The sequence below is a fragment of the Chionomys nivalis genome, chromosome 8 (assembly GCF_950005125.1).
Source record: "Chionomys nivalis chromosome 8, mChiNiv1.1, whole genome shotgun sequence".
Taxonomy (NCBI): domain Eukaryota; kingdom Metazoa; phylum Chordata; class Mammalia; order Rodentia; family Cricetidae; genus Chionomys; species Chionomys nivalis.
The window spans coordinates 78185684-78212213 of record NC_080093.1 but is presented as its reverse complement, the minus strand read 5'-3'; the positions used below and the strand labels follow the sequence as shown (position 1 = coordinate 78212213).

The window sequence follows — 26530 nt, the reverse complement described above, 5'->3', positions numbered from 1 at the left end:
CCCTAGACAAATGTCAGCCAATCAGGATCCTGAGTCCTGGACAGATGGAGAGTCCAAGCTTAAGCTTGAATAAAGGCTCTTTGCTTTTACACATGAGTGCGAACTCCCTGGTGGTTTTGGGAGAACCCCGTGATCTGGGAGTGTAACACATACCAGGTACTGTATAGGACTTTTCTGAGTTATGCCTCACAACCACCCTTGGTAGGCTCTATAAGTCTATTATATTTATAAAAAGTACTGGGAGGAAGGTAAAGCCCAGTTACAAAATGGAAATGGTGTCATTAAATCAAAACCCTGGCGGTAAGTTATTTAGATAGGAACTAACAAAAAAATTGTGGACTTTTTTTCCTGCCACTTGAACCTCTTACCTTTTCCTCTGAATATTTTCCCCCACTGATCTGTAAATGAGCACACACATATATTAAGGCTTTGTGTTGACATCTAGGATTCAGCAACATTTTTATTTATAGAGAAAACATTTGGTGAATGTTGTACATTTTCCGCCGACAAAACAGGAAGAGACTATTCTATACAGATAAGCAAAAAAAAAAAAAATACCCGACAACTTCAAGGAACACTTCTGGGGCTTTAGGTCCTGAGAATTCCTAGAGTAATTTGTAAGTCCTTCGTTTGTAGTGAAGACTACTTTCCCAGTGTGCATCTCGCTTGCCGTAAAGACTATGCCCGCAATTTCTGACGCGCTATGCACCTTGGGGATTGTAGTCCATGGAAGATCAACCGCTTCAACTGCCCGCCAAACAGCTACCGGAAGTACCAGCCCTAAGGGGTGGAGTTGGGCTGGTGGCGGCGGCGGCGGTTGCCAGGATCCCGCGTTTGCCGCCTGAGGGACCCGTAATATGGCGGGGAGGAGGAGGAGAAGGCGGCGGATCCAGATGCGCTCTGTCTGAACCGACTGATTGCTTTGCTTCTTAGGGAGGTCGGTCCACCGCAGAGAAGCTGACCCGACGGTGGGTGTCAGGTGAGTGCGAGGGAACCGAGTTCGTCTCTCTGCGGGTCCAGGCTGGTACCCGAGCAGGCGGCTTTGGTGTCCCGCGGAGCAGAGGACTAGCGTTCCGGGCTGGCTTTGGCTTTTCTGGGCCACGAGCCCACGCAGGCACTGAGGATGGGGAGACGGGAGATGAGGACGGGTGGGGGCGCGCTTCGAGGGGGATGATTGGATGCTGGCTCCGCCCAGTGAAGCATCCTACGCTGAGGAACAGGCATAGGACATGGGGTTTCAGCTTGGCGCAGGAAAGGCTTGGGCTTCTCCCTTGGTGCAGGCGAGGGAATCATCCCCCAGGGTGTGCGCTGGCCATTTCTGAACGCTGGTTACCACAACTAAAGTCCTTTAGGAGCTCTGTTTACTCCACCTTTGCCACTCTGTGGCGTTGCTACGAGGACAGTGAAGCTAGTTCTCCGAGCACCCCTGATGCTGGCTGCTAGGTGGTTCCCACCCTTTGCTTCTTCCTACCCTTCTTACTCGGATTCCAGCCTTCTCACCCACCAGTCCAGGCACATGACCTATACAGCTAGAGATGGATTTGGATTAGGAAACCCTTGTTCTCTTTTCCTCAATGTTTTCAAGTTACATTCGAATCTTAGCAAGAACCAAACACTGCCTCCTTTCTCCAGGAGTTCACACGCAGGTGATTAAAAATCACCATTATTCCCCACGCCCCCACCCCATTAGGACAGCAGACCCCACGTATCGATGCTTTCGACATGTCCTACATACAGTACCTCAGATTGCTGTCTGCCTGTGCTTTTAGCTCAGTGGTTTCTCATAAAATCGCTTTGAGACCGATCCCCGGAAACTGGGTTGCAGGGATGATGCTAGCTTACCACAAATGTACAGCTAGTATGTGCCTCTAAGTAAAAGGTCTTTCCCCCTTTACTGACTCGGTAGGAAGGTTCTGTATTTGTGGAAACTGAGTGATAAGGAGCCAGCTCAGAAGCTTTGTTCCGTCTGCATTTCCCTTAGTGACATTTCTGGCACAGTGCTGGTTATGAATGAGCAGATAGGAGCTATGAGTCCATAGCGTTTGCCAGTAGGCTCCTTGGACAAAGGCCAGTCGCACCAAGGTATAAATGGAATAGACAGGGCGTGTCTGGACCTGCTGAGGCTAATGTGAATGGAAGTGGACCATGGACTAGTAATGCCTGACGGAAAAGTATGGGGCAGGAGATTTGTGGTTGGGATCACCTTGTCATCAAGACTCCCTTAAAATAAAACCTTGCTTGCATGTGGTAGCAGTGGTGTGAGACATGCCGTGCCCTCTTGCCCAACCGTGGAATCTGGACTCTCTTTTTAATGGCTACTTTCGAAATTTAGAGGTACCCAGTTCTCTGGGAATACAGTTTTCTCAAAGCTGCCATTCTCAGAGTTCTCTCCGTCCTGCTACTCTTACTTTACATTGTTGTTGGATCTATTTGCCCTAATTAATCTGTTCAATAATTGTATTAAGTGCCTACTATGTGCTGAAACCATTCTGTGTCATGGGGATTCAGGGAGCAAGCCTGAGAGAGTACCCGTTCTTATGGAGCTTACATTTTGGTGGAGGAAGACACACGAACCTCAAGGAAACAAACGAGAGCATTTCAGATAGCGGTAAGTGCTATAGAAATGAGGAAACAACAGGGTGATGTGATAGTGACTGAGGCAGAGGGCTTAGGCTCGGATGATTGGAGAAGGCTTCTTTGAGGAGGGGCATCTGAACTGAAACTGATGGGCAAGAAAGGTCCAGTCATGCTCCAAGATCATTTGGTGCTTTCTCCAGTCTTTATATTAGCTCTGGGACTTGAGTGTCTCATTCAGTGTCATGCTGTACCTTACCCTGTTTCTGTACCTTTGCAATGTATAGGGCATGCGCGGACCTCTCGAGGGATGTGAATAACTTTCTACAACGAGACATCGCTCTGTGATGCTATTATAAGAAAAATAAAACTAACAAAGGCAGTTTATGCCCTTAACTTTCCCAGACTTTTACATTTGAGTTTCTTGCTTTCTGTGCATATGCACAGAAATTATATCACATTTTTATTTCCTTTAATGGTGAAAATAAAAGATGTGTTGTAAAAAAAGTAATTTAGCAGAAATGGATTTATTGTGATTTTTTTTTTTTTTACATCTCAGCTACTATATTTTTTGGCTAAGATATTGTGATATGAGTTGTTATGCCACAAAGTGTTTTGTTGCTTTTTAAGTCTTGGTTTTTTGTTTGTTTGTTTGTTTTGTTGTTGCTTGATTGTTTTTTCTAGGTCAGGTTTCTCTGTGTAACAGCCCTGTCTGTCCTGGAACTTGCTTTGTAGACCAGGTTGGCCTCGAACTCACAAAGATCTTCCTGTCTCTGCCTCCCGAGCGCTGGGATTAAAGACATGCGCCGCCACCATCTGCCTTGTATTTCTTTTTAAAGTGAGTGTAAGCATGCAAAACTCTAGAGACCCAGGTATTTCTTTGGAATTAATCTTACTTTGCACAAATGGAAGAATTATAAGCACCAGACTGGAGCAAAGTTTTGTTGCTCAGGGTTGGATGGAGTAGCTCTTGTTCCTCACGATCTAATCAGAACTCTGCATGCTTTTCCTTCATTTCCATGCCAGTTTTTTTCTGACTCTTTGACATGAGTTTATATGTTGTATAACATAAGTCTTTAGTGGTCCAGCAGGGCACTGTGTTCTTTCTTATTTCATGTCTTCAGGGTCCACATCATGAACTGAATTTCCATGCTCAGTCTTTGTCTGTTAAGTAGTTACTTGCCTTAAAATGAGCATTTAAGAGTATTACTGCACTTGGCATTTCTTTGCACAGTTTACTGGGTCCCTATCTTGTTACGATCATGACAGTGTTCCTCTTGTTATTTTCCCTTGTCTTACAGGAGCCAGAGCTGCATAATGTTATACAAAACAGGCAGTTAATAAATACTTAGTACTTGCTAAAAATAGGCATACCCTGGCTAATCCTTCTGGCTACCTGGGATTTTCATAACCCCAAATTTCTAGAAATTGTAAAATCTTGGCTGATTTTTTTTTTGGTTTTTCGAGACAGGGTTTCTCTGTAGCTTTGGAGCCTGTCCTGGCACTCGCTCTGTAGACCATGCTGGTCTCGGACTCACAGAGATCCACCTGTCCCTGCCTCCCAAGTGTTGGGATTAAAGGCGTGCGCCACCACCGCCCATGATTTTTTTTTTAAGTTGCTTGGTGACCTTTAATATTTTTAACTATAAAATAAAATTAATTCCAGAGTCAATAGATTTTTCTGTTTTCCACCTCTGCCTGAGTCCGTTGGTGTCCACGACATCAAGATGAAGCCTTTAGATATATAAACAGAGAATTCCAGGAGGCTCGCTCTAGGACTTGCACATTCTAGGAGTGTTTAATATTCCAGTGCTCCTAGGTCATAATCGAGATGTGTTTGTCAGCGCACTGATAACAGCCGTTTTCTTTCTCCAGTGTGACGGGGGATGATGGAGGAGTACGAGGAGTTCTGTGAGAAAGCCCTCGCCCGAGTTCAGGCGGCATCACTGTCCACAGAGTGCTTCCTGCCCGCCCAGGCAGACAGTGTCTCACTCATCCGCTTCCACGGACTGGCTGTGCTTTCTCCACTGGTAAACTTAGGAATTATTTATTTTTTAAAGATCGATTCCATTTTTAAGTATGGGTGCGGTGCCCGAGGAGACCAGAATAGCGCATCAGATCTCCTGGAGCTGGAGTGATAGACTCCATAGGTGCTTTGAACTGAACAGTGTGTTCTTATCCAGAGTCATCTCTCCAGCTCCCTTATTTGTTTTAAAATAACTTTTAAAGCTAGTGAACGACTACTGAAAAATAAATGGAAGGTTTATGAACAGCCAACAAGATGCCTAATGTCTTTTCATAATTAGAGAAATAGAATAAAAATGAGTTAGCATTTTTTCCCTACTAGATTTGCAATGATCCCATAGGACTTCATGTTCTTATGTTGTGGGTAAAATGAATGTTTAATGCACTTTTATCAGAAAAGTCAGGTTTTCTTTTTTTCTTTGGCAAGCAGTTTGGTAGTGTTTATCAAAATTTAAAAGTGTCTGTAACTTTTGACTCAGCAGTTCTATTCAGGAAGACTATCTTACAGATATGTTCAAAGAAATAAGTATAAATTACAACAACATCGTTTAAAACAGCAAAAGACTGATTGCCAACCTAAATGTCCATTACAATGGAACAGTTTAACCATGTCCGTTGTATCCATTTCCTGTACCCATTAGAGTGAATAAGGGGAGCTAAGAGTGCCAGCGTGGAAGGCCGTTCTGTGCTGCTGCAGCAGCATCCTCTCAGGCAGCTGGGCAGTGGAACCCGACCTGGCTTTAGATCAGTTTTGTCACTCTCTGCTGGGCAGAACTTGTGGTCCATCTCACTAACTGTTAAATGAGGATACAGATGGCAGTGCTGCCCTCATAATGCTTTTTGGGAATTAAATGAATGTATGTGAAATGCTTAGGCTAATCCCTGGATCATGGGTGGCATTCGGTGTATGTTAAACATTTGCAGTTTGGAAAAGGGATGGTATATTCTTTCTTTGGCAAGGGATAAGAGAATAAAGGATGGTAGAGAAGTTATATTTATCATCATAGACAATTTGATGTTGTTTTTTTCAATGTGTGACCATACTTTAAATTAGAAAGTTAGATAAGTAATAAATTTATTTTGTTGTATAAGCATTAAAAGATCAATGTTTTCTGCCAGCATTTTGTAATGAACGTTGTAAAACTAGAAAGCTTGGAAGGTAATACAGTGACCACCCATCCTGTACTACTCAGTACCTACTACTATCCGTCTGAGATGAAATCTTTGGACATTCTGAAGGAAGTAGAGAGGTGACGTGCACTGACAAGAAGGGTACAAGTTGAGGAACCTGAAATGAGAGATCAGAAATCAGAGAATGTCAGTTGAGAAGTTCCGCAGTGGCTCCAAGGGCTAATTTAATTTTGTCTATCATTTAAAGTATTGGAGAAGTGAGCAAGGCATTTTTCCTGTGAGCTTGATTTTTAGTTGGGAATAAGGTACATTCAGTGATATGCACCGGCCATACGTGACAGAGCTTCTGAGATTTTATATGGGCTGCGTCTGTGACACTCAGATGAAGTCCTTGCACCCCAGACACTTGTTGGATGATTTACATAGGGTTTTGGTTGTTCTGATTTAGAACTTGCCAGTTTGATACTTTTACCATTGAATTGCATGTTTATGATGTCTTGCAGCTTACCATTGAGAAGAGAAAGGAAATTCAACAGGAAAAGCAGAAAGCACTGGATGTCCAAACAAGAAAGCAGGCCAATAGGAAGAAAGCTTTACTGACTCGTGTCCAGGAGATTCTTGAAAATGTCCAGGTGTGTCAGAAAACTTCTAGATAGAAATGAAGACATTACAAAGTAAACATTGGTAACAGCTTTTCAGAAAAGCTGACTAATTGTGAAGTATGCCTTATTGTGTTTTGGTTGAGTATGATTTGTTGGAGAGAATCCATTTGTTTGTTAGTGCTGCCCAGTACTTGAATCAGAGAGGGTCCTTAGACAGTGGCTCTATACACTGGGTATAGTTGCTTATTGTCTGTCTTGTGACTACAAACAGTGTCAGAGATGATAGAATTGCCCATTGTAGTTACCCCTGAATTAATCAGACTGTTTAGTAAAGGACCTTCTTATTCTTGCTGAAGTAAATAACTGCCTTCAAAGGATTTAGGGTGTGTATGTGTGTGCGCGCGTGTGTACATGTGTGAAACTTTTGCTCTTAGATATGGAAAATTGCCATGTAGATTAAACAAATAGGCAGGCCTACATATATCTCCAGACCCAAACTGAAATCATTTAAACGACAATATCTATGCCTTTTGTAGCTCTTTTTATTTAAATTAACTCAGATTTATGTAAACAATTTAAGGTTTGTGTCATTTCATACTAAAAAGAAAAACCAATGTTTAAATGGAACAACTAAATCTGCCAGACATAACCCTTTTGCTTTTTCGTAGTTTTCAGGGTTTATCGGCTGTCTGTGTGACTTCTGCTGGATGACTGTGGTAGTGAGCCTTAGGGTGTTTCTACCAACTGCTGCATTTCCCTGTGGGGTCGTGTATAGTGTTGGCAGTAGATTTTAATTTGCAGATTATAACTACTGTCTATGTTAGTTAATGTACAGTAGTTTCTTAGCCTACTCACTGTTTCCTGTCATTACAACAAAAATGGCAGAGTGTTCTGAATCTAGTCCATGGAGAGGATCCAATTCCTATTAACAGATTATACTAATGAAATTACTCGAGTCCTAGAACTTTCTGTTTAGAAAAGCATACACAATGTCACCTGTAATGAATTTCTATATAGACAGGATTTCATGGAATCCAAATAGATTGGGAGGGCCTCTTTCATCTATGAAACCTATGATTCAGTTAAATATTTCTTTTTTAAAATTTAGTTTGTCTAATAAGGTCCATTTTACCACATACAAAAAAACATAGCTTTTGAGAATCAAAGAAGTGAACTGTGCAATATTTTATATAGCAGAATAATCTGTTTTGCTTAAGCCTGGGACCATGCCCATCGATTCCGGGAATGTGCACCCCTTTTGGTTTATTTTCGTCCTGTGGTTATCACCAAGTCTACTTGAATTGTTTACTGCACAGTGCCTGGAGACGAGCCATCATGTGTCTTGGGACTTATAGGTGAGACACAAGTGCCATATAGTCTAGCAAAACAAAACAAGCCCATAGGAAACAGCCACTCCAGGGTTTTAGTATTCAGAATGGAATGAGTTCTAGCTTATTTTTTTCCTGGTTGGTCTCTGAGGTATACAGTTATTTTCACCCTAATGTGTCAGCTGTTGACCTACTTGTTTGAAAACATACAGATTGCTGACTTCACTTACTTGTCAGTTGATCTAATTAAAGTTGACTTTGTAAGTTGAATTCTAAGTGGAAAATTTCTAATTTCTCAGTAACATAAACTACATGGATAAGCTATTATTTATGGCAGAAACTCCTCATTTTATGGGGAGGGTTTTTTGTTTGTTTTTAAATGGAAGCATTTTCCCCCAGCTGGTACACACAGAAGGCTCACAGAGAGAAACACCTCTGTAAAGTAGAGTTGGGCTGGTGGTCTCAGAAAGCCAAAGCTCCTAAAGTATTTTTTTGTTTTGTTTTCGAGGCAGGGTCTTATTTTGTAGCCTTGGCTGGCCTTGAATAAATAGAAATCTACCTACTAGCATCTGTCTCATGAGTACTGGGATCAAGCGCATGTCCACTACATCTGGCTAAAACTTTTTAAAAAGTCTTAGTTTTATATTTTACTTGCATGTGTATTTGTGCATCATGTGTGCATCTGGTGCCCATGTAAGCCCGAAGAGGGCATTAGATCTCCTGGAACTGGTGTTATAAATAGTGAGCTGCCTTGTGGATGCTGGGAGCTGAACTTGGTGTCGCTGCAATAGCAAGTGTCTAAACTGATGAGCCATCTCTGGAGCTCCTTATAGGGAGTTTTTAGGAGAGTTTCTCTGTAACAGCTCTAGCTATCCTGGAACTAGCTCTTGTAGACCAGGCTGGCCTCGAACTCACAGATTCGCTTGCTGGGATTAAAGGAATGCACCACCACCACCCAGTTTAGGAGATTCTTGAATAAGCATATGACAGGCAGAAGTCTTATTGTTATTATTTTTACTTAATCAATGTCCCTGTTTTGCTTTATGAGATGTAACTATGTAAAACATTTGCTTATTTGGAATTTATTGCATATGTTATTATTGTTAGGGAATAACTTGTCTTAGGAATCATTGCTGGTGGTAATAACACACAATTAGAAAGAAGTTAATGATATTGCTCCTATCCCAAGATTAAAGTGAACATGGATAAATTGTGTGTATGTGTGTCCAGGCATACTCGTTTCAGAAGAGATCATTTTCTTTTTTCCTTTAAATAAATAGGCTAGGGTAACCAATAAATTTCTTTTGTGGTGATTCAGGATATAGAAACTGATCGCTGAGTGTATTTTATTTTTCTTTTGGCTTTTTTTTTTTTTTTTTTGAAGACAAGGTTTCAAGGTTTCTCTGTGCAGCTTTGGAGCCTGTCCTGGTACTTGCTCTGTAGGCCAGGCTGGCTTCCAACTCACAGAGATCTGCCTGCCTCTGCCTTCCAAGTGCTGGCATTAAAGACGCGTGCCACCATGCAATCCTCTTGTCTCAGTCTCCTGAGTATTGAGATGGCAGGCATGAAATATCCTTTGTGTTCTCAAATATCAGAACTCTAAATCTTCCTTTTCTGCTTTATTTTTGGAAATGATAAAATCAAAGGCTTTTTTTTTTTTTTGAAGTAGGGCACACCTTTAATCCCAATGCGTGGGAGGCAGAGGCAGGAGGATCTCTCTGAGTTCAAGGCTAGTCTGATGTATATAGAGAAACCCTGTCTTTTTTTTAAAAATGAAAGTAAATAAAACAAACAAACAACAAAACCCACAGGCTCTTTTTTTTTTTGTATAATGGAGAAATACTAATTTTTAAATGTCCCTTTTCAGGTTAGAAAAGCACCAAATGCCAGTGATTTTGACCAGTGGGCGACAGAAACTATTTATTCTAATTCAGAAGTCAAAAGCGCGAATGCTCCTGCTACAGTTCCGAACAGCTTGCCAAGCTCCCCTGAGCACTGTACTTCAGTAAAGCTTGAAAATATGGCTAGACTTCTGCCTGTGGGCAATAAGGACCAGCACAGTGCTGATGGGGTGAGCCTGCCTAGAGACTCCGAAGGGTCTGACTCTCTGAAGCGGTGTGACAGTCCAGACAGCAGGCAGGCAGAAAACGGAGCTGCTCCAAGGCTCTCTTCAGCGAGCTCACAGGAGACTCTCATTTCTGACGGTTCCCTCTTAGCAAAAGAAGAACAGGACCCATCACGTTTGGTGGAAGTCACACCAGATCCTTACATCATGAGCCTTCAGAATCTAATGAAGAAGTCAAAGGAGTTCGTGGAGAGAGAACAGTCTAGACGGAGTCTGAGGAGTGGTGCAAAGAGAAGTGCTAGTGAAAGCCATTCAGACAAAGAAAACGACGCTGCTAAGGCAGGTGACTGTGGGAAGGAGAAGACCCTACCTCTGCCCACAGGCCGGCACTGTGGCTCCACCATCCCAGACAAACCAAGCCTTAATAAGTCCAACGTTCTCCTCCAAGGTGCTTCTCAAGCAAGCAACATGGGCACGTCAGTTTTAGCCAGCTTTTCTAAAGTAGATCTACCTGTGGGAAATGACTCTCCTATTCTTCCAGAAGCCGAGGCAGCTTTTCAAGTTGTTCCCACCTTTATTACTGAAAATAAAGTTATCAAAAGTCTTACAGGTCCATACGCCAAATTACCCAGTCCAGAGCCCAGTGTGAGTCCTACAATGCATCGAAGGCGTTCCAGGCCATCGTCAGCATGTCAGATCCTTATAAATAACCCGGTGAATGCCTGTGAGCTGAGCCCAAAGGGAAAAGAAGAGGCCGTGCATAGAGTCACTCCAGCCGCTGGTGAAACAACTAATGAATCTGAAATTGTGCCAAAGTCACCAGCTGACTTCACAGGGGTTTGTTCAGGCAAGGTTTCTGCTAGCAAAAGCATGTTGGAGACCACAAGAGAGATGGTTATGGGTAAGCCAAGTCAGGGACATCAGGCCTTAGGAAATCAAGTAGACAATAAAGTCACTGTTGAGCATGCTGCTGTGGAAGGTCCCCTCACACCCAATGAGAGGGAAGTCCAGAAAGCGGATAATACTTGTATGGCTGTGCCCAAGTTGCATGAACTACACACCACCAGTCAGTGTGTAGCAAGTCAAGCCATGGAAGATGTGTGTGGACTCAAGTCAGCCAATATGTTAGCAAAAAACTCTTGCAATTTACAAATGGAACTGAATAAATCATATGATGTGAAAAACCCATCTCCCTTACTTATGCAGACCCAGATTTCCAGACGGCAGATGGACACTCCTTCAGTGCCCTGTGGAAACGAACAGTTTTTGGATAACAGTCTTGAAAAAGTTAAGCGGAGACTTGATTTAGATATTGATAGTTTGCAAAAAGAAAATTGTCCTTACATTATAACAGCTGGAGTAGTCGAACAGGAAAGGGAACAACTGCCAGAAAGAAGATACTCTAAGGGATCCGGCTACATTAACAAGAATAAGATACTAGAAACTAGCCCTAAAGGTACGGAAACTAGAAGTGTTTGCTGCCTCTCAAGGTGATTGCATTTTTAAAATTTTGTTGTTGTTTGTTTGGTTGGATTTTTTTTTCGAAACACAGGGTTTCTTTGTGTAGCCCTGGCTGTCCTAAAACTTGCTTTGTAGACCAGGCTGGCTTTGAACTCAGAGATCTGCCTGCCTCTGCCTCTCTAGTGCTGGGATTAAAGGTGTGCGCCACCACTGCCCAGCAAGAACCACATCTCTCTTAAAGTTTGTTTGTATGTGTGTGTGAGAGATAGAGAGCACATCTACATGAGTTTGTGTGCACCACATTCCTGCAGGTGCCTGAGGGGTTAGAGGACATCCAGTTCCCTGGATCAGGCAGTTGTAGGTCACCTGATGTGATACTGAGAACCAAATCTGGGTCCTTTGGACGAGCAATGGGTGTTCTTAACCTGTGCTGTCTTCAGCCCCAAGGACCACATCTTAAAGCTAGTCAGGCTTTGGAGACTCTTGGCTGCAGTTGAGGGTGGGTAGGGGAGGAGGTGCAGCCCTGCTGTGAGACGGTCAGTGAGTCTTCTCCATCTAATCTTTTCAGAAGGCCAGGAGATACTAAAAAGCAGGATGTTAGCATTTGAAGAGATGCGGAAGAGACTGGAGGAGCAGCATGCGCAGCAGCTGTCCCTCCTCATAGCAGAGCAGGAGCGAGAGCAGGAGCGACTGCAGAGGGTGAGGCACCGAGATGTGGGGACGGGCTAGCTGCAAAGGGTTAACTGCAGCCACCTCCATACTGACTGTTTTCTGTTCTACATATCTTTGGTTGGTGGGAGACAAGATTTCTCTCTCTCTCTCTCTCTCTTCTTTTTTGGGGAGGGTAAGTTCTTACCTAAAAGCAACTGAATAATTTGTGAAAGGAACCTTACTGAATCCTTCAATTGGAATTCCTAATAGTTTTAAAGGTTTTTAAAAAATAGATGCTGAATATATATTTTCAAGAACAATATCATAAAAATACTTGTTTTGTGATTATTATAGTCATATCTCATTTAAAAACATTTTATAAAAAGTGCAGTCAGCTGACCAAGTTGTAATTTTGAGGGAGGAAACCTGAGCTAAACAAGAATATATTCTTGATTACACTTGCTCTTGGGATAAGTCTACAGTGGCATCATCTCAGACATCGTCAAAGGATCTAGCATGTCATGGTACATGGTCACTCTGCAGGAAATAGAAGAGCAGGAGAAGATGCTGAAAGAGAAGGCAGTTGTGGCGGATGTCTCCGACCTGAGCAGTGCATTGGAGCTGGAGTGGAGAAAAAGAAGCGGTTCTGCTCTGCTAGAAACAATGCTGTCCCAAGTGGACTCGCTCCAGACCTCAGACAACTCTGGTAGATCTTAAACCTTGTTTTCCACTCGAAGTTATTCTGCGTAAGCTTTTCTAATCATACCTTCCTTCCAGTAATTTAATGCCCATCCCACCCGTTTGCCAGCTGCTTAGTAGCCATGAAAAATGACATGATATCGGATCTAAGCCCGCAGAACAGGTGTCTGTGAGAAGCCTCAACCTTAACAAGGAGAATAGGCAGTTGGGCCCTGAGCCTAGCTGCTCATTCATGCGGCAGGTGACATGCTCAAGTGAGAACAGTTGATTATCTCCTGGGTGATCTGGAATTACCTCTAATTTCCCAGTAGCAATAAGAGCTTTTCACAGCATCAGTTATCCTGAGATTCTGTTTGTCCTGAAAAGCTCCATCTGGCACAGAGCTGCAGTCCATGGATATTTTAAGTCTGCATTTGGGTCAGTCTCTGAGTGTCACAATGTTATTGCAGTGTTTTGTATATTCTGATTATGTGGCATCCCATATAGATCACTATACTAGTCTGTACTGTATGTTTCTCTAGGCTTCACAAATTCTGCCCTACAATATAGCTTTGGTTCTGCAAGTGAAGCACCATTCTACCTCTGGGGATCGCTGGCCAGTGACGTGACCAAACTCTCAGTAACAAGGCCTTTTGGAAGGGCCCAAGCTAAATGGTCTCAGGTGGGCAGCCTTGATATATGTCTTGTTTTTTACGTGTTTATTTATTGGAGTTGGGGTTGGCACACATGCCACAGTGTGTATAGACAGTAGAGGGTATCTTGTGGGAGTTGGTTCTCTTTGTCCACCATGTGGGTCCTGGGGGGTTGAGTTAAGACATCAGGCCTGGTGGCTGGTGACTTTACCTGGCAAGCGTCTCATCAGACCAGACTATATTTTAGGCTGTATAGTGAACATCGGGTCATTATTTTTTGCCGCTCACTAAGCAGCTTAGCCCTTGATACAGAGGAAACTACACGAGCCAATGTCCAGAGAGGAATTTTAGCTGATGGTGATAGATTAAGACTCAATTAAGTATGGTGCTCGTATTCTTAAAGCATTGTGTCTAATCTTTTCTAGGTTTTTAGTCCAGAAATACAAGCAAAATTTAACAAAATAACTGCTGTGGCAAAAGGATTTCTTACTCGTAAACTTATGCAAACAGACAAGCTAAAGCAGCTTCGCCAAACCGTGAAAGTAAGACTGTTGGAATCCCTTGTTTTTCCCTTCATGTCAGTCTTCTGACAGCCGAGCTCAGAACTCAGATCAGACTTTTTTTAGTTATCTTAGGTTAGTTGCTTTCATAAATCTGATTACTTAGATTTTTTTCCAGATTCCTGCCCCCCCACCCCAGAGTTGTATAGAGTGCTGATTTCCAGGCATAGCGTGACTGCTGCACTGGTATTATTCCCTTTGTGTGTGTGCATGTGCTGAGGCCGCAGGAGAACGTCAGCTGTCACACTCGTCATCTCCACCAAGACACAATCTTAAGCACATTTTATGCAGATAATCACAATAGCAAGTTCAGGAGTGCAGTGGGGCCTAGGGAGATGGCTCAGAGGATACACTCCCTGTAAAGGTTATGAACCTGAGTTCAAAGCTCCTGCACCCATGTAAAAAGCCAGGTACGATCATGTGGTCTGCACCTCCAGTGCTAGGGCAGGTTGAGACAGGAGACTGCTCTGTGAGAGACCCTGTCTTTTGTATAAAATGTGCTTAAGATTAGGTCTACCAGCTGGGTGGTGGTGTCTACATCTTTAATCCCAGCTCTCGGGAGGCAGAGGCAGGCAGATCTCTGTGAGTTTGAGGCCAGCCTGATTTATAAGAGCTCTGTCCAGGACAGGCTCCAAAGCTACAGAGAAACCCTGTCTCAAAAAAATTAGGTCCACCAATAAATACCCTGTCATGAAGATGGGGGGGCTTGTGGGGCCCTGCCCCTCCTTGAAGATTTTTTCCCATTAGCGGTTGATGGGAGAGGGAGAGACATTTTCTTCTTGGAATAACCACTGGTGCCCATGCTCTTGTAAGCAGCCCTCATGAAACTCACTGCGCCACCGAAAACACAAGTGGAAGAGTTAGTGAGGAAAGGGAGAAGGGGTCGGTGGAGGGGAGGGGCACCAGAGTGGTGGCAGCTGCGTGAAAAAGAGATGTTGTGCATGTATGAAAGTGCCATGATGAAATCCAAAGTGTGTGTCGTTAATGTATTTAAGATGGCTCAGTGGTTAAGAGCACTGACTGCTCTTCTAGAGGTTCCAGGTTCAGTTCCCAGCACCTACATGGCAGCTCACAACTGTCTGTAATTCCAGTTCCAGGGGACCTGACACTCATGGCAAAACGTTAAAGCATATAAAATTTAAAAAAAAAAATTAGCAATAATGAAAAAAGATGGCTCTGGGCAAAGGTGTCTGCCACCAAGACTGACAACTCAAGTTCAATCCCAGCACGCACATGAAAAAGGAGAACCAACTCCCGCGTTGCTCCCTAATCTCTGCCCATGCACTGTGGTACACATCCCTTCATATTTATACATTTTAAATGTAATTAAAAAGCAAAACAAAAACACCCCAAACGACCTTTTTATTTGTTTGTTTTTTGAAACAGGATTTCCCTATGTAGCCATGGCTGTTCTGGAACTCACTTTTAGACATCCCCCTGCCTCTGCCTCCATTAAAGGCATGCACCACCACTGCCCAGCCCCACTCTATCTATCTATCTATCTATCTATCTATCTATCTATCTATCTATCTATCTATCTATCTAATCTATCATCTATCATTTATTTTTTAACGAGGATATAAAGATGGTTCATCAGATAAGAGCACTGGTTGTTCCTCCAGAGGACTGGGGTTCAGTTCCTAGCTTCCACATACTTGCTTACAGCTATCTGTAACTCCCATTTCAGAGGGGTTCTGATGCTCTCTTTGGGCATCATGGGCACTGCATACATGTGGTGCACATGAAGGCAAAACATTCATGCATATAAAAATAAATGTTTTGCCGGGCGGTGGTGGCGCACGCCTTTAATCCCAGCACTTGGGAGGCAGAGGCAGGCGGATCTCTGTGAGTTCGAGACCAGCCTGGTCTACAAGAGCTAGTTCCAGGACAGGCTCCAAAAACCACAGAGAAACCCTGTCTCGAAAAACCAAAAAAAAAAAAAAAATAAATAAATAAATAAATAAATAAATAAAATGTTTTTAAAGAAAGAACAAGAGCATATTAGTGTAGAAGACCTAGGTTTAAGTGTTAAGCTAGTACAAAGATAAAACAATCTTGATCATCTCAAATGCTTTGAGAACTTTCTCCCAGTTTTACTTGTTCTGTTACGGAAAACTAGTCTGAGAGGTGGGAAATGAAAGCCTCCACCCCAAGAGGCTGAACCTGACAAGGGGAGCACGGTGCTAGAAGCAGAGCATGTGCCAAGAGGAGATGCCGGAGTTAAATAATCTGGGCTCTGGATTAGAAGACTTCTGTCGCATCCCTATGGAGGATAGTAGAGATGGGGACCCCCTGAGGTTTGGGGCCTTTTAGAACTGAGGGCATCCTTAGGCCTTCAGCAGGCATTTCTTTGCTCTTCCCTGTCTCGTTCCCATCCTTTCTCTCCACCTCTTAGGGTCCTGTGCAATTCACCCCCAGCCTCTGGCACACAGAATACAAGACACGGCTGTAGAACTGCCCAGAGGGGACCTGGGGGCAGAAAGCATTTTTGTGTGATAAACTACAGATACCTGTGGTTGAGTCACCTTTGTGAATAAGGGTCATCATTTCTTCTGTTAGTGATGACTTGATGGCCTCTCAAGAAGGAGCTGGTGTGGACGAGTGTTAGAAAAGGCCTTTAATCTTCCACTCCTGAGTGAGCATCCTTGGTTCTCTTCTACAAAGTTTTTACTTATTTTTAGAGACAGGCTCTCACTCTAGTCCAAGCTGGCCTCAAACTCATGGCAGTCCTGCTGCTTCAGCCTCTCATGTGTTGGATCACAGATGTATGTCACCACCCTAATCAGAGCAGTCTTAAAGCGGCATAGGACATGTCACTTGTTACTGGCATGCATGCTGCCCGGCAATTGTTGTTTATGTGCCCCATCCCACCTCAAACCTCACAGTGCGTCTTCTGTCCAGTCCCCAGCTGTGCTGCTCACAGCCGAGACAGCGTGCCTCTGCTTGACTTTTCCTAAATAGTAGGTCACCCTTGGGGGACAGCTGTGTTTGTATGCTTCTTCATAGGCTTCCTTTTTATATTCCTCCTTGTTGGTTATCTTCTTTATCTTCAGCATCTGGTATTGCAATGAGTATTGCCTCCAGGCCGATTTATCACTAGGTACAAATCTAAATCTAAATTCAGTGGTATGGTTAAGGTCATCGCCTCGCCACCTTCCTTTTTATCAGCATTAGAATTTTTAAATTCTCAGGCGGGCGGTGGTGGCACACGCCTTTAATCCCAGCACTCAGGAGGCAGAGGCAGGTGGATCTCTGTGAGTTCCACAGGGTAGGATCCAAAGCTACAGAGAAACCCTGTCTTGAAAAATAAACAAACAAACAAACAAACAAAAAAACCCAGAATTTTTAGATTCTCCAAATCTGGCATTCACCGTAACATACAAATGCTGTCACAGATAGGCTGTTTAGGTCCCTGGGCACCTGTGGTGAGTTAATGATGGGTGTTCAAGTGACTGCTAATTCAGAGCCATCTGGCTAAGTCAGGTAGCTTTCCCGTGGAGAGGATGCAGAAGCCTGCCTCAACAGCATAGCTCCTTGTTTACAGTCCCTCTGCCATTCTGGGCAGGAGGAGGCTTTTGAGAAGCTTGAAAAAAACCACTGCAGCAGGAGGCGGGGAAATAGGTGGGGGTGTAGGGACTGCTTGCTGTGTCATCAGTGACAGTTTTGTGCTCTTAGTAATTTTTGATGGAGAAAGAAAATCAAAGGAAGCCGGGCGATGGTGGCGCACGCCTTTAATCCCAGCACTTGGGAGACAGAGGCAGGCGGATCTCTGTGAGTTCGAGACCAGCCTGGTCTACAGAGCTAGTTCCAGGACAGGCTCCAAAGCCACAGAGAAACCCTGTCTCGAAAAACAAAACAAAACAAAACAAAAAAAAGAAAAAAAAAAGAAAAAAAAAAAGAAAATCAAAGGAAACTTTTATTAAAACGTTTATAAAACTGATTTATAAAGTGATTATAAATCTTCCTAGAAAACTGCTTTTGAAGGAGCATCTCTTTCTTTCAGGATACTATGGAGTTCATACGAAGCTTTCAGTCAGAAGCCCCACTGAAGAGAGGTGTTGTCTCAGCCCAAGATGCTTCCCTTCAGGAACGAGTTTTAGCTCAGGTAGATGCTGTTGTCCTGAAGGGTTCCCAGGGAACTGGTCAGCTCCTAACTGGAGATCCAGGGTAGAAATGTATTTCTCTCTTCAATTAAACAGGGGAAACAGGTTTCAGTGAAAACTCCTATACTCTTGTTCTAAAGTAAGATGTGCGCACAGTATACATCGTATTACTAAATTGGAGCCTCACCTTTTACATGCAGACACGATTTTCTTCTTTCACACCTAGTTGCGAGCTGCCCTGTATGGTATTCATGACATCTTCTTCGTAATGGATGCAGCTGAGAGAATGTCAATCCTCCATCATGATCGAGAAGCCCGCAAAGAGAAATTGCTCCGGCAGATGGTACGTGTGCCGTGTGGCTTTCTGAGGGAGGGGCTTTTCTGAGCTCAGGTAATAGAGGCTCCGTGTCATTCCTGATAGTTCTGAAGCCAGATGATCCCCAGGATTCCCAGCACCACTGAGCTCTGTAGTGAGCTCCACAGGAACCACACACTAACAGAATCCTGTGCTGCATTGGGATTGGACTTGAGGGCTAAGATCTTGATTTGTTTTGTTCTGGTAACTCAAACAGTCAGCTGCTCCAGAATGAGCATCCTTAGCACGTTCATATTAATTTTGTCATTTTTGGTTTTTTTTTTTTTTTTTTTTTTTTTTTGGTTTTTCGAGACAGGGTTTCTCTGTGGTTTTGGAGCCTGTCCTGGAACTAGCTCTTGTAGACCAGGCTGGTCTCCAACTCACAGAGATCCGCCTGCCTCTGCCTCCCAAGTGAATTTTGTCATTTTTGAAATCTGAAAAGTGATTCCAAATAATTCAAAACTCTGCATACCAAGAGGGCTGGCTGAGTTCAAGGCCAGCCTGGTCTACAGAATGAGTTCCAGGACAGCCAGGTCTACACAGAGAAACCCTGTCTCCAAAAATCAAAACCAATCAACCAAACAAGCAAACTCACAAAAACAAAACAAAACAACAACAACAAAGAGTGCTGTCTGGCAACCACACACAAAAGTAGAAATAAAAGTAGAAATTTTAAGCGTTTAAAATGAGATTACTTACAAACATTTGTTAAGTGGCTGGCTGCGGGGTGCACACCTTTAATCCCAGCACTCAGGAAGCAAAGGCAGGCAAATCTCTGTGAGTTTGAGGCCAGCCTGGTTGACACAGTGAGCTTCAGGTCAGCCAGGGCTACATAAAGAGACCCTGTCTTAAACAAAAGTTAGGGGACTTGAGATCGTCTTCTATTTTAACACAGCGCTGTTGGTACTAGTCAGCCTGATGTTTCTTTTGTACTTGAAGGGTAAAATGAGAAGTCCGCGGGTGGCGCTTTCAGCCGCAACACAGAAGTCTCTCGATAGGAAGAAGTTCATGAAGTAAGTTCTGGTGTCACTGTCTTATCAGCCGGTTAGCTTTAGTGATCAGCTGCTCTGTTTATGTTCCAGTAAGAAATGAACAGGGGCTGGAGAGCCGACTCGGTGGGGAAGAGCACTGGCTGCTCTTGCAGAGAACCAGGGTTTTGTTCCCAGTACCCACATAGCTGCTCACAGCTCTTAAACTCCAGTCTCCCCAAGAACTGCTTAAATGTGTAACATGTGTGCAGCCAAAATACTCATATGCATCAAGTAAAAAAAAATAATTAGAAATATCAATTTGCTTTTCTGCAGCTGAGCTGATAGAAATCCCCCTCTTTTTTAAATGTAATTTTAATAAATTGATTCTTTGGAAATTTCACGTCATGCACCCCAATCCCATTTATTTCCCACTCCTTCCATATCTGCCCTCCATTCTTGTAACCTCCCCACTGAAAGAAAATAGAAGAGAAAATTAAAAAGAAAAAAGCAAAACCTCACCGACTCTCTGGGTAATGACCTGCCCCTCTATCAGTCACAGCCTTCTCTCATACCAGTCACGAGGGTCTCTAGTTCTGCCTGACTGGTAGCAATTCATTCTTCCTTTGTGCCCTTGGGAATTGTGCTTGGGAGCTGTGGTGTGTCACGCAGTGGACCCTTTTGCCCCAACAGCTTTACTTGTAAATGTTCATTGCAATGAGTCGTTAGTCTAGTTTAAAGCCTCTGGCTCCTGGCACACCCTTACTAAGAGTCCTCTCAGATATTCTTTTGTGGCCCCTGTCCTGGAAATCTTGTGGCTATGGTTCCGCAGGACTGGCCCCTTCACGCGCTCCTGCAGGTCCATAGATGGGATAGGTGTTGAGGTGGGTCAACTTAAGGCCACCTCCCCCCATCCCCCAGGTGAATGGAGGAGCCAGCTCTCCTGACCTCCCTCCTTCTTTCATTTTTTAACAGGCTCTTACTGTGTAGCCTTGGCTGGCCTGGAGTATACAATGTAGCCTAAATTGGCATTAAAGGGGTCTGCCACCATGTTGGGCAGAAATCTCCCTTTTGATATAGAGATTCATTAAAATTAGTGGTAAAAAAGTGGATTTATCTTCTAATAAAGTATAAATTATTTATTTTTCGACATCCAGCTTATATGACTAATAGCCAGTCAAACAATCTCAATAGTTAGTCCTTATATTTAATATTTAGCTTTTTCACCATTTAAATATATTCCTTCTGATAATTCTGGAACAAAAGCTCAAGAAGTATACTCCAGAAACTATCATTTAAAAACTTTAAAAAAAAATTTTGTTTTATGTGTATGAGTGTTTTGCCAGCATGTATGTATGTATGTTTATCATATCTGTATTTGGTGTCCACAGAGGCCAGAAGAGGGCATTGGCTCCTCTGGAATCAAAGTTACAGACAGGTGTTATTTGCCATGTGGTCGCTGGGAACCTAAGGCAGGTCTTCTGGAAGAGCAACTGGTGTGCTCTTAACGTCTGAACCATCTCTCCAGCTTCTAAAACCCTTTTCTTGAAGTTAATTTTTAATATGCTTTGTGTAGGCCTTTCACAGGCCCTCACTTCCCAGTGCCCACCTGTCATTTATCAGTCTGTTTCCTCCCTTCTGAAATACATTGTCTTTATCTTTATATGGTGCCAGAGTTGCTGAAATGGGAATGCCAAATAAGAAGTTCCTGCTGAAGCAAAGCCCTTCAGAAACAAGGTGAGCAAAATCACTTCCTCTCTGCCAGAGGCTTTTGTTTTTGTTTTTTTAAAGAAAATTTTATATAGTCAAAGCTTGCTTTTTTTAAAACCTTGCTCCCATCAGTAGGGCTCTGCTGCTGAGCTGGAGGAGCTGAGGCCCAGGACTCAATAGTTTCTGCTCCTATTCCTGGCCACATGTGGTCAGACCAGAGGTTCCTGGCACTATTGGTAGGGCACGCCTAGAAGAAATTTCAGACTAATGGGAATCTTTGGTACTTATTTAAGACCCTTAGGACATTGACTTAGTGCACACACCTCGTTCCCCTCCTGTAAAATGAGAGGTTGGCTTGGGTACGGCATGTCAGGAAATTCTCTAAAGGCTCGGGGGTTGCGTGTGCTGAACATTGCTTGCCTGATGAGAACCTGAGGTTTGAGCTCAGAGTGAACGACATGCTTTAGTCAGTTAGCTGCCTTGTGATACACAGCCCATGCTGCTGCATAGTTTTCTTCTAACCTTACTTTGTCACCTTCCACCCATTGAAAGAAAGTGGGGAAAATGGAATTTGTCTTTTGGAATTAATTTTGCATTTAATTTGTCAACAGAGTCCTTCAGCCAAACCAAGGACAGAATGCACCTGTTCATAGGCTACTTAGTAGACAAGGGTAAGAATGCCAAGATCAGTTTTGAGACGGAAAAATAATTATACTGTTCTCTTCAGTATGAGATCTCCCACTGTGTGTGTTATAGTGCATAGCATCAAGACCTGATTTGTGTGTAGACTGCCTTCTTGTTTCATGACTGTATAAAGTGTCTTAGGTATCATCTGATGTTGGCATGCTTTTACTTCTCATCTCATACCATCTTACTCATTATATGTTTCAATGTAAGCTTAGTCATCAAGTAAGGGTAGCCTTGCCCAATGAATCTCCAACCAAGTGGGAAGCAGGAGTCCGGTCTCCTGGGAAACACAGGTGCAGCTCTCCTAGTGCTGCATGCATGGCCTTCCGTTCCTCTCAAGCTTATGCTTTGAGTAGTTGATGCTGTCTTCTTGTTTTCTCTGAAGTTCAGACCTTCATGCAAGTGACTCATTAACCTTTTTATATTCAATTAGAACCCCTAAGACATCAGTGAAGGGGGTTGCGCAAAATAGACAGAAGCCTTCACAGAGCAGAGTGCCTAACAGAGTGCCTGTGTCAGGTGTGTAGCCATGAATCCCGGAGCCCGTTCAACCAGGGGCATGCGCAATCTGCCCCATGACTCAGGCTTCCCAGTGGGACACGCATTGCAGTCTTCCTTGCCACCAGAATGTTGGCATATTCGTGGACATTCCTATTGCTGTCTTAGTGTTTTGTGGCAGCCAGGAAATCCTATGAACTAGGCTGCCTGTCTTAATGACTAGTAATTTTATGGAAAATACTGTTTTTTAATTTGGGAAGTTTTGTAGAATTATCCAAGTTTACCCAGAACCCTTTTATAGATGAATAAAAATGATCATCTCATGTCTGTTGTGGGTCTGCTCAACCCCACGGTCAGTGTGTCGGCCAGGATTTCTGAGTCTGCGCACGACCACAAGCTCCACAGTGAATATGCCAGGTGTGTGGGGGTCCCAAGCTTTCCCTCTGTAGGAAGCCTGAGCCAAATCTCCTGTTCCTCATCATCAAGGGGGAAACTAAAACCTGTTCTAAAGTTCAGTTTATGGTGGCAAAAAAGACAGATTCAGTCTTGAGCTGATCCAAAACTCTTACCAAATGCTTTAATATTTGTTGGTGTTTTGGTTAAGACATTTTGATTATGCTCAGGATTATGCAACCCATTAAAAACACTTTGCAATGCTATGCGTTCACTGCTGCTTTCTGATACTCACAGATAGCCGTATTAATCCCCGAGCAGTGGAGGAAAGCTTGAGTTATTCTAATCTCCCCACTAATGACAAGTAGGCAAGATTTATGACTATATTAGTGAGTGGCTTCTTCCAAGTGAGATGAGAAGAAGCGATGTCGTTACTGTCACTTCAGTCTCCATGTTACCACCTGTTGTTCACGTAGGTTCCAGGAGGGAACAAGCTGTCAGGAGCTTGAGATGATTGCAGACCTTCTGCACAAATGCCCTGGACAGAATTCATAATGCCATATGCATCTCGGGTACTTTACAAGATCTCTCTTGAAGTGATAGTCACTGGAATTGTTTGACCTTTACCTGGTGGGAGAGCCCGCTTGCTTTAGAGGTGGTCAGTCAGCTGCCTCTGGAGGAGCTCAGCCCAAGCAGCAGCTCTGTTGCTTGTGCTGTGATGTAAAATATTAGGATGTTTTCAGTTCTTCTCATGGTAGGGTTCTAGACTGGTAACTCCCGGGTGGCTGGAAAATCATTGAGCAGTGAACTATGTCCGGCCCCGTAGCATCAGTTTGCCACAGTGACCACTGTGCATGTTTGTTTCCATGCATTCCATCTCCATGGCTTGTCACTTGTGAGTCTATAATCAAGGAAACAAGTGCGCTTTCCACCGGGTAATTGACACTCTAAAGGATGAGCAGGCAGTTGCTGTAGTTAATAATGTGTACCGAAGCTCAGTTTTTATAGCTATTGAAGTTTAATTGCATTGCAGTGCAGTTAGTAATAGAAATGTGATCAACACGTACAATTTCTGTTTTTAAACAAGTAAAACTGCCTTGTTTTTCTAAAATTTTATTTATATGAATGTATAGACAGTGAAAGTACAGACGTCTCAATTTCGTCTTCATAAATTTTATATAAATTCAGAATTTGACATACTGACTAAAATGTTAATTATGAATTTAATACTGCTCTTGAAAGAATTATTTTGCCCTCGCAGATTTCTAATGTCTTGGTTTATGTTTTAAATAATACTTCGATTTGCTCTACATGAGCATTAAGTCCTTTATTAATAATCAATTTATAGAAAACTCTTGTTTTTGTATGAAGAGTCCTTACTATATAGTCCAGGTTGGCTTTGAATTTACGATCTTTCTGCCACAGCCTCGTCCACCAAGGATTGTAGCTACCACAGCCATCTCGAGACACACATTTTCTGTTCTGGCCAGATATTACCCTCTTAGACTGAGGTTGGATTTTCAAGCGTCTAAGGGCGCTGCACAGCATCTGAAATATTACAGTTTCTGCATCTCTGAACCTACGATTAAAGCCGATGTTGGCATTGTATGTGTGAGAGCAGATACGCAGTGATCTGGAAACCACTGACCAAAGCCGAGTAGGAACTGGTGAAGCAACACAGGAAAGGAGGCGACAGGCCAGCTGAGTTCTCAGTTCCCATTCTAGTGTTAGCTGAGGCAGCCGATTGCTGATGCTCTATTGTCCTTAAAACGAGAGTAACAGTTTCTACTCAGAACTAAGCTTAACAGCATATATTGCTTGGCCTCATGCCTGGTAACTAACTAAGTTATATTATAGAAAACTTCTAACCTTGAGAAATAATGTTAATTTTGCCCTATTTTTAGGAGCATATGCAGGAAAAATCCAAAGAAAGCGGCCAAATGTTGCGACAATTTAAGAAGACAGCATTCACTGGGATGAAGCAGGGGAGGAGAGCGTGCTGTTCCCACATTCCGTTCCCTGGCCAGGACTTTTAGCTTAGCCCTGGTCTCTGTTTATACAGGCAAAGAGACAGCAAGGGCTGAACATTTGTATGTATAATCTTGTCAGTTTGGAGAATTCCTCCCTCATTTTCCTATTAATGTAGTCTGGGTGAAGATGATTAGCTCAGCATAATGTATGTGCCCAGAGGTCTACAGTCACCCATTTTTATAAAAAACATAAGAAATTTGGACTTATTTTTACAGAGTATTAAAAAGATACCACCAATTGTAAATTATCCCTAAAACCTAAAGTTCATTCATGACTATATACTGATTGCTGAATTTGATAAACAAATTAGATACTGTTCTGTTCAAAAAGAAATTATTGCAGAAGTATATGTTTTTCTAATTTTAAATGCCCACAATTCCATATCCTTTGACTTGCAGTATAGCTGCGTAGGATGAAACACTTGCCACACTGAATCCTAAGTAAGAAGTGGCTGAGGTGGGGGGGGGTCATGGTTTTGGGTAAAGGACATTCCTGTGGATAACTAGTCGTTTTACAGAAATGTCAGGTTTCATGTATGTTACTATTAGCTATAGGTAGACTAGTTTATAAGTACCTTCTTGGGAAGTTTAGAGAAGAGAGCACAGTCTTCATGAATGTAGCGCCTGGGAGTGCACTGTGAAGACAGGACAGCAGAGTGCATGCAGTTAGTTCCGTTTCGTCTGTATGACTTATTTCTTCCTAGTCTTCTTTTTCCAGCATGCTTCACTTAGGAGAGAATAAAGGGCTATTTAGTAAGAAATCCAGTGGATAGCACAGTAATACTGTCTAGTTTAAAATCTGCAATAAAGGCACTGAGATGTATGGCTTTTATGACTAACATATTCATTAAATGCATCAACCAACAATGTACCGAGAATATGATTTTATGAAGGAGAATGCTACTTTTCATATGATTCTAAAAGGGCTTTGTGCTTCTTATATGGCATTGGGACTGTGTATATCGATCCTTATAACTTGAATTTTAAAGATAGTAGTATTTTGAAGATGCAGCCTATATATATTCTTAACCTTTTAGGAGTATGGAGATAAAGATTGTTTTTCTGATTTTCTTCCATCTGAGATTTGAGTTTTATGCCCAGCAATAGTTACAAAATAATAACCCACTCTGGGTGTAAACTTGGTTTTCTTTATTGAGACTTACCATTCATTGAATAGAAAAAGAAAACAGTCAAAAAAAAAAAAAGTCCAGGTTACTGCCAAGCATTGGTGGTACATGCCTTTAATCCCAGCAGTCGGGAGGCAGAGGCAGGCCGGTCTCTGAATTCGAGGCCAGCTTGGTCTACATAGCGAGCGAGTTCTTGGATATCCAGGGCTACAAAGACAAACCCTGTCTTGAAAAACAACCCAAAAAAGTCCACATTATAGCTTTTTTACTTGTAGGAAGGTACACCAAGTTATATTTCAAATGTGATAAACTGCTTCATTGTTTGAAACACTCAGGACACTTAATTGTATCATTGTGGGCTCTTCTATAAGAAGAGCTAAGTTTGTGTGTATTACTATGAATTAGTTAAAGAAAACTGTTTAGGAAAGCTACAACTACTTTTAGATTAAGGATGAGAAACTGGTGTGTTTTTAATTTCAAGATGAAAGTTTTGTGTGTTTTACATTTGAATGTTCAGAATTTTCTCTCAGAAAAGTGCCAGGCACTGTTTTGTGCTTTTGAAGTTTTATTTATATGCGTTATCTTTATTGTTATTTTTACTTTGACTGGAATGTCTGTTCATGTAAATTGTATTTATTTTTATACTTTGATTTTTCACTAGTCTTGCTTCTAGGTAAAAGGCAAAATAAACTTTCATCCTAAACAAAATCTTGTTTGATCTTTTTATTTTTAACCAAGGGAGGACATCTGGGGACTAAATACTGAGGACTATGTGACCAGAACAGCATCTGAGATGATAGGGTTTACAACTTATGCCCCGTGGTAGGCATGCCTGTCCTGCTGCTATATCTGAATAATGTCTTTGCTTCTTAGGAGCTAGACACCTGCCAAGAGCAATGGAGAGACACGAGGGAGGGAATCTCAGTGATGC

General features: G+C 42.7%; 1 protein-coding gene across 3 annotated transcripts; it reads left to right on the top strand.

Annotated features, from left to right (window-relative positions):
• Window positions 1-810: 810 nt before the first annotated feature.
• Window positions 811-26297, top strand: Ccp110 (centriolar coiled-coil protein 110). 3 transcript variants are annotated; one of them, XM_057778370.1, is made up of 16 exons: window positions 811-979; window positions 2509-2608; window positions 4450-4604; window positions 6234-6362; window positions 9528-11181; window positions 11755-11885; window positions 12381-12543; window positions 13058-13197; window positions 13594-13710; window positions 17732-17833; window positions 18058-18174; window positions 19126-19199; window positions 20829-20891; window positions 21476-21535; window positions 21985-22070; window positions 24347-26297. In XM_057778370.1, exons 3-16 carry the CDS (start codon window positions 4461-4463, stop codon window positions 24397-24399), a joined length of 3033 nt encoding a protein of 1010 aa, XP_057634353.1. In that variant the 5' UTR covers window positions 811-979; window positions 2509-2608; window positions 4450-4460; the 3' UTR covers window positions 24400-26297. The 3 variants fall into 3 exon arrangements, with proteins under 3 accessions (XP_057634353.1, XP_057634355.1, XP_057634356.1); XM_057778372.1 differs by having other exon boundaries at window positions 2466-2608; XM_057778373.1 differs by lacking the exon at window positions 21985-22070.
• Window positions 26298-26530: the final 233 nt, after the last annotated feature.

What these genes read in the sequence shown, in the direction of transcription:
- Ccp110 (XM_057778370.1), top strand. Translation starts at nt 4,461, where the DNA reads ATGATGGAGGAGTACGAGGAGTTCTGTGAGAAAGCCCTCGCCCGAGTT. An exon ending in ACTAGAAACTAGCCCTAAAG is followed by an intron (nt 11,182 to 11,754) that starts GTACGGAAACTA and finishes TAATCTTTTCAG; the next exon opens with AAGGCCAGGAGATACTAAAA. An exon ending in CCAGACCTCAGACAACTCTG is followed by an intron (nt 12,544 to 13,057) that starts GTAGATCTTAAA and finishes ATGTTTCTCTAG; the next exon opens with GCTTCACAAATTCTGCCCTA.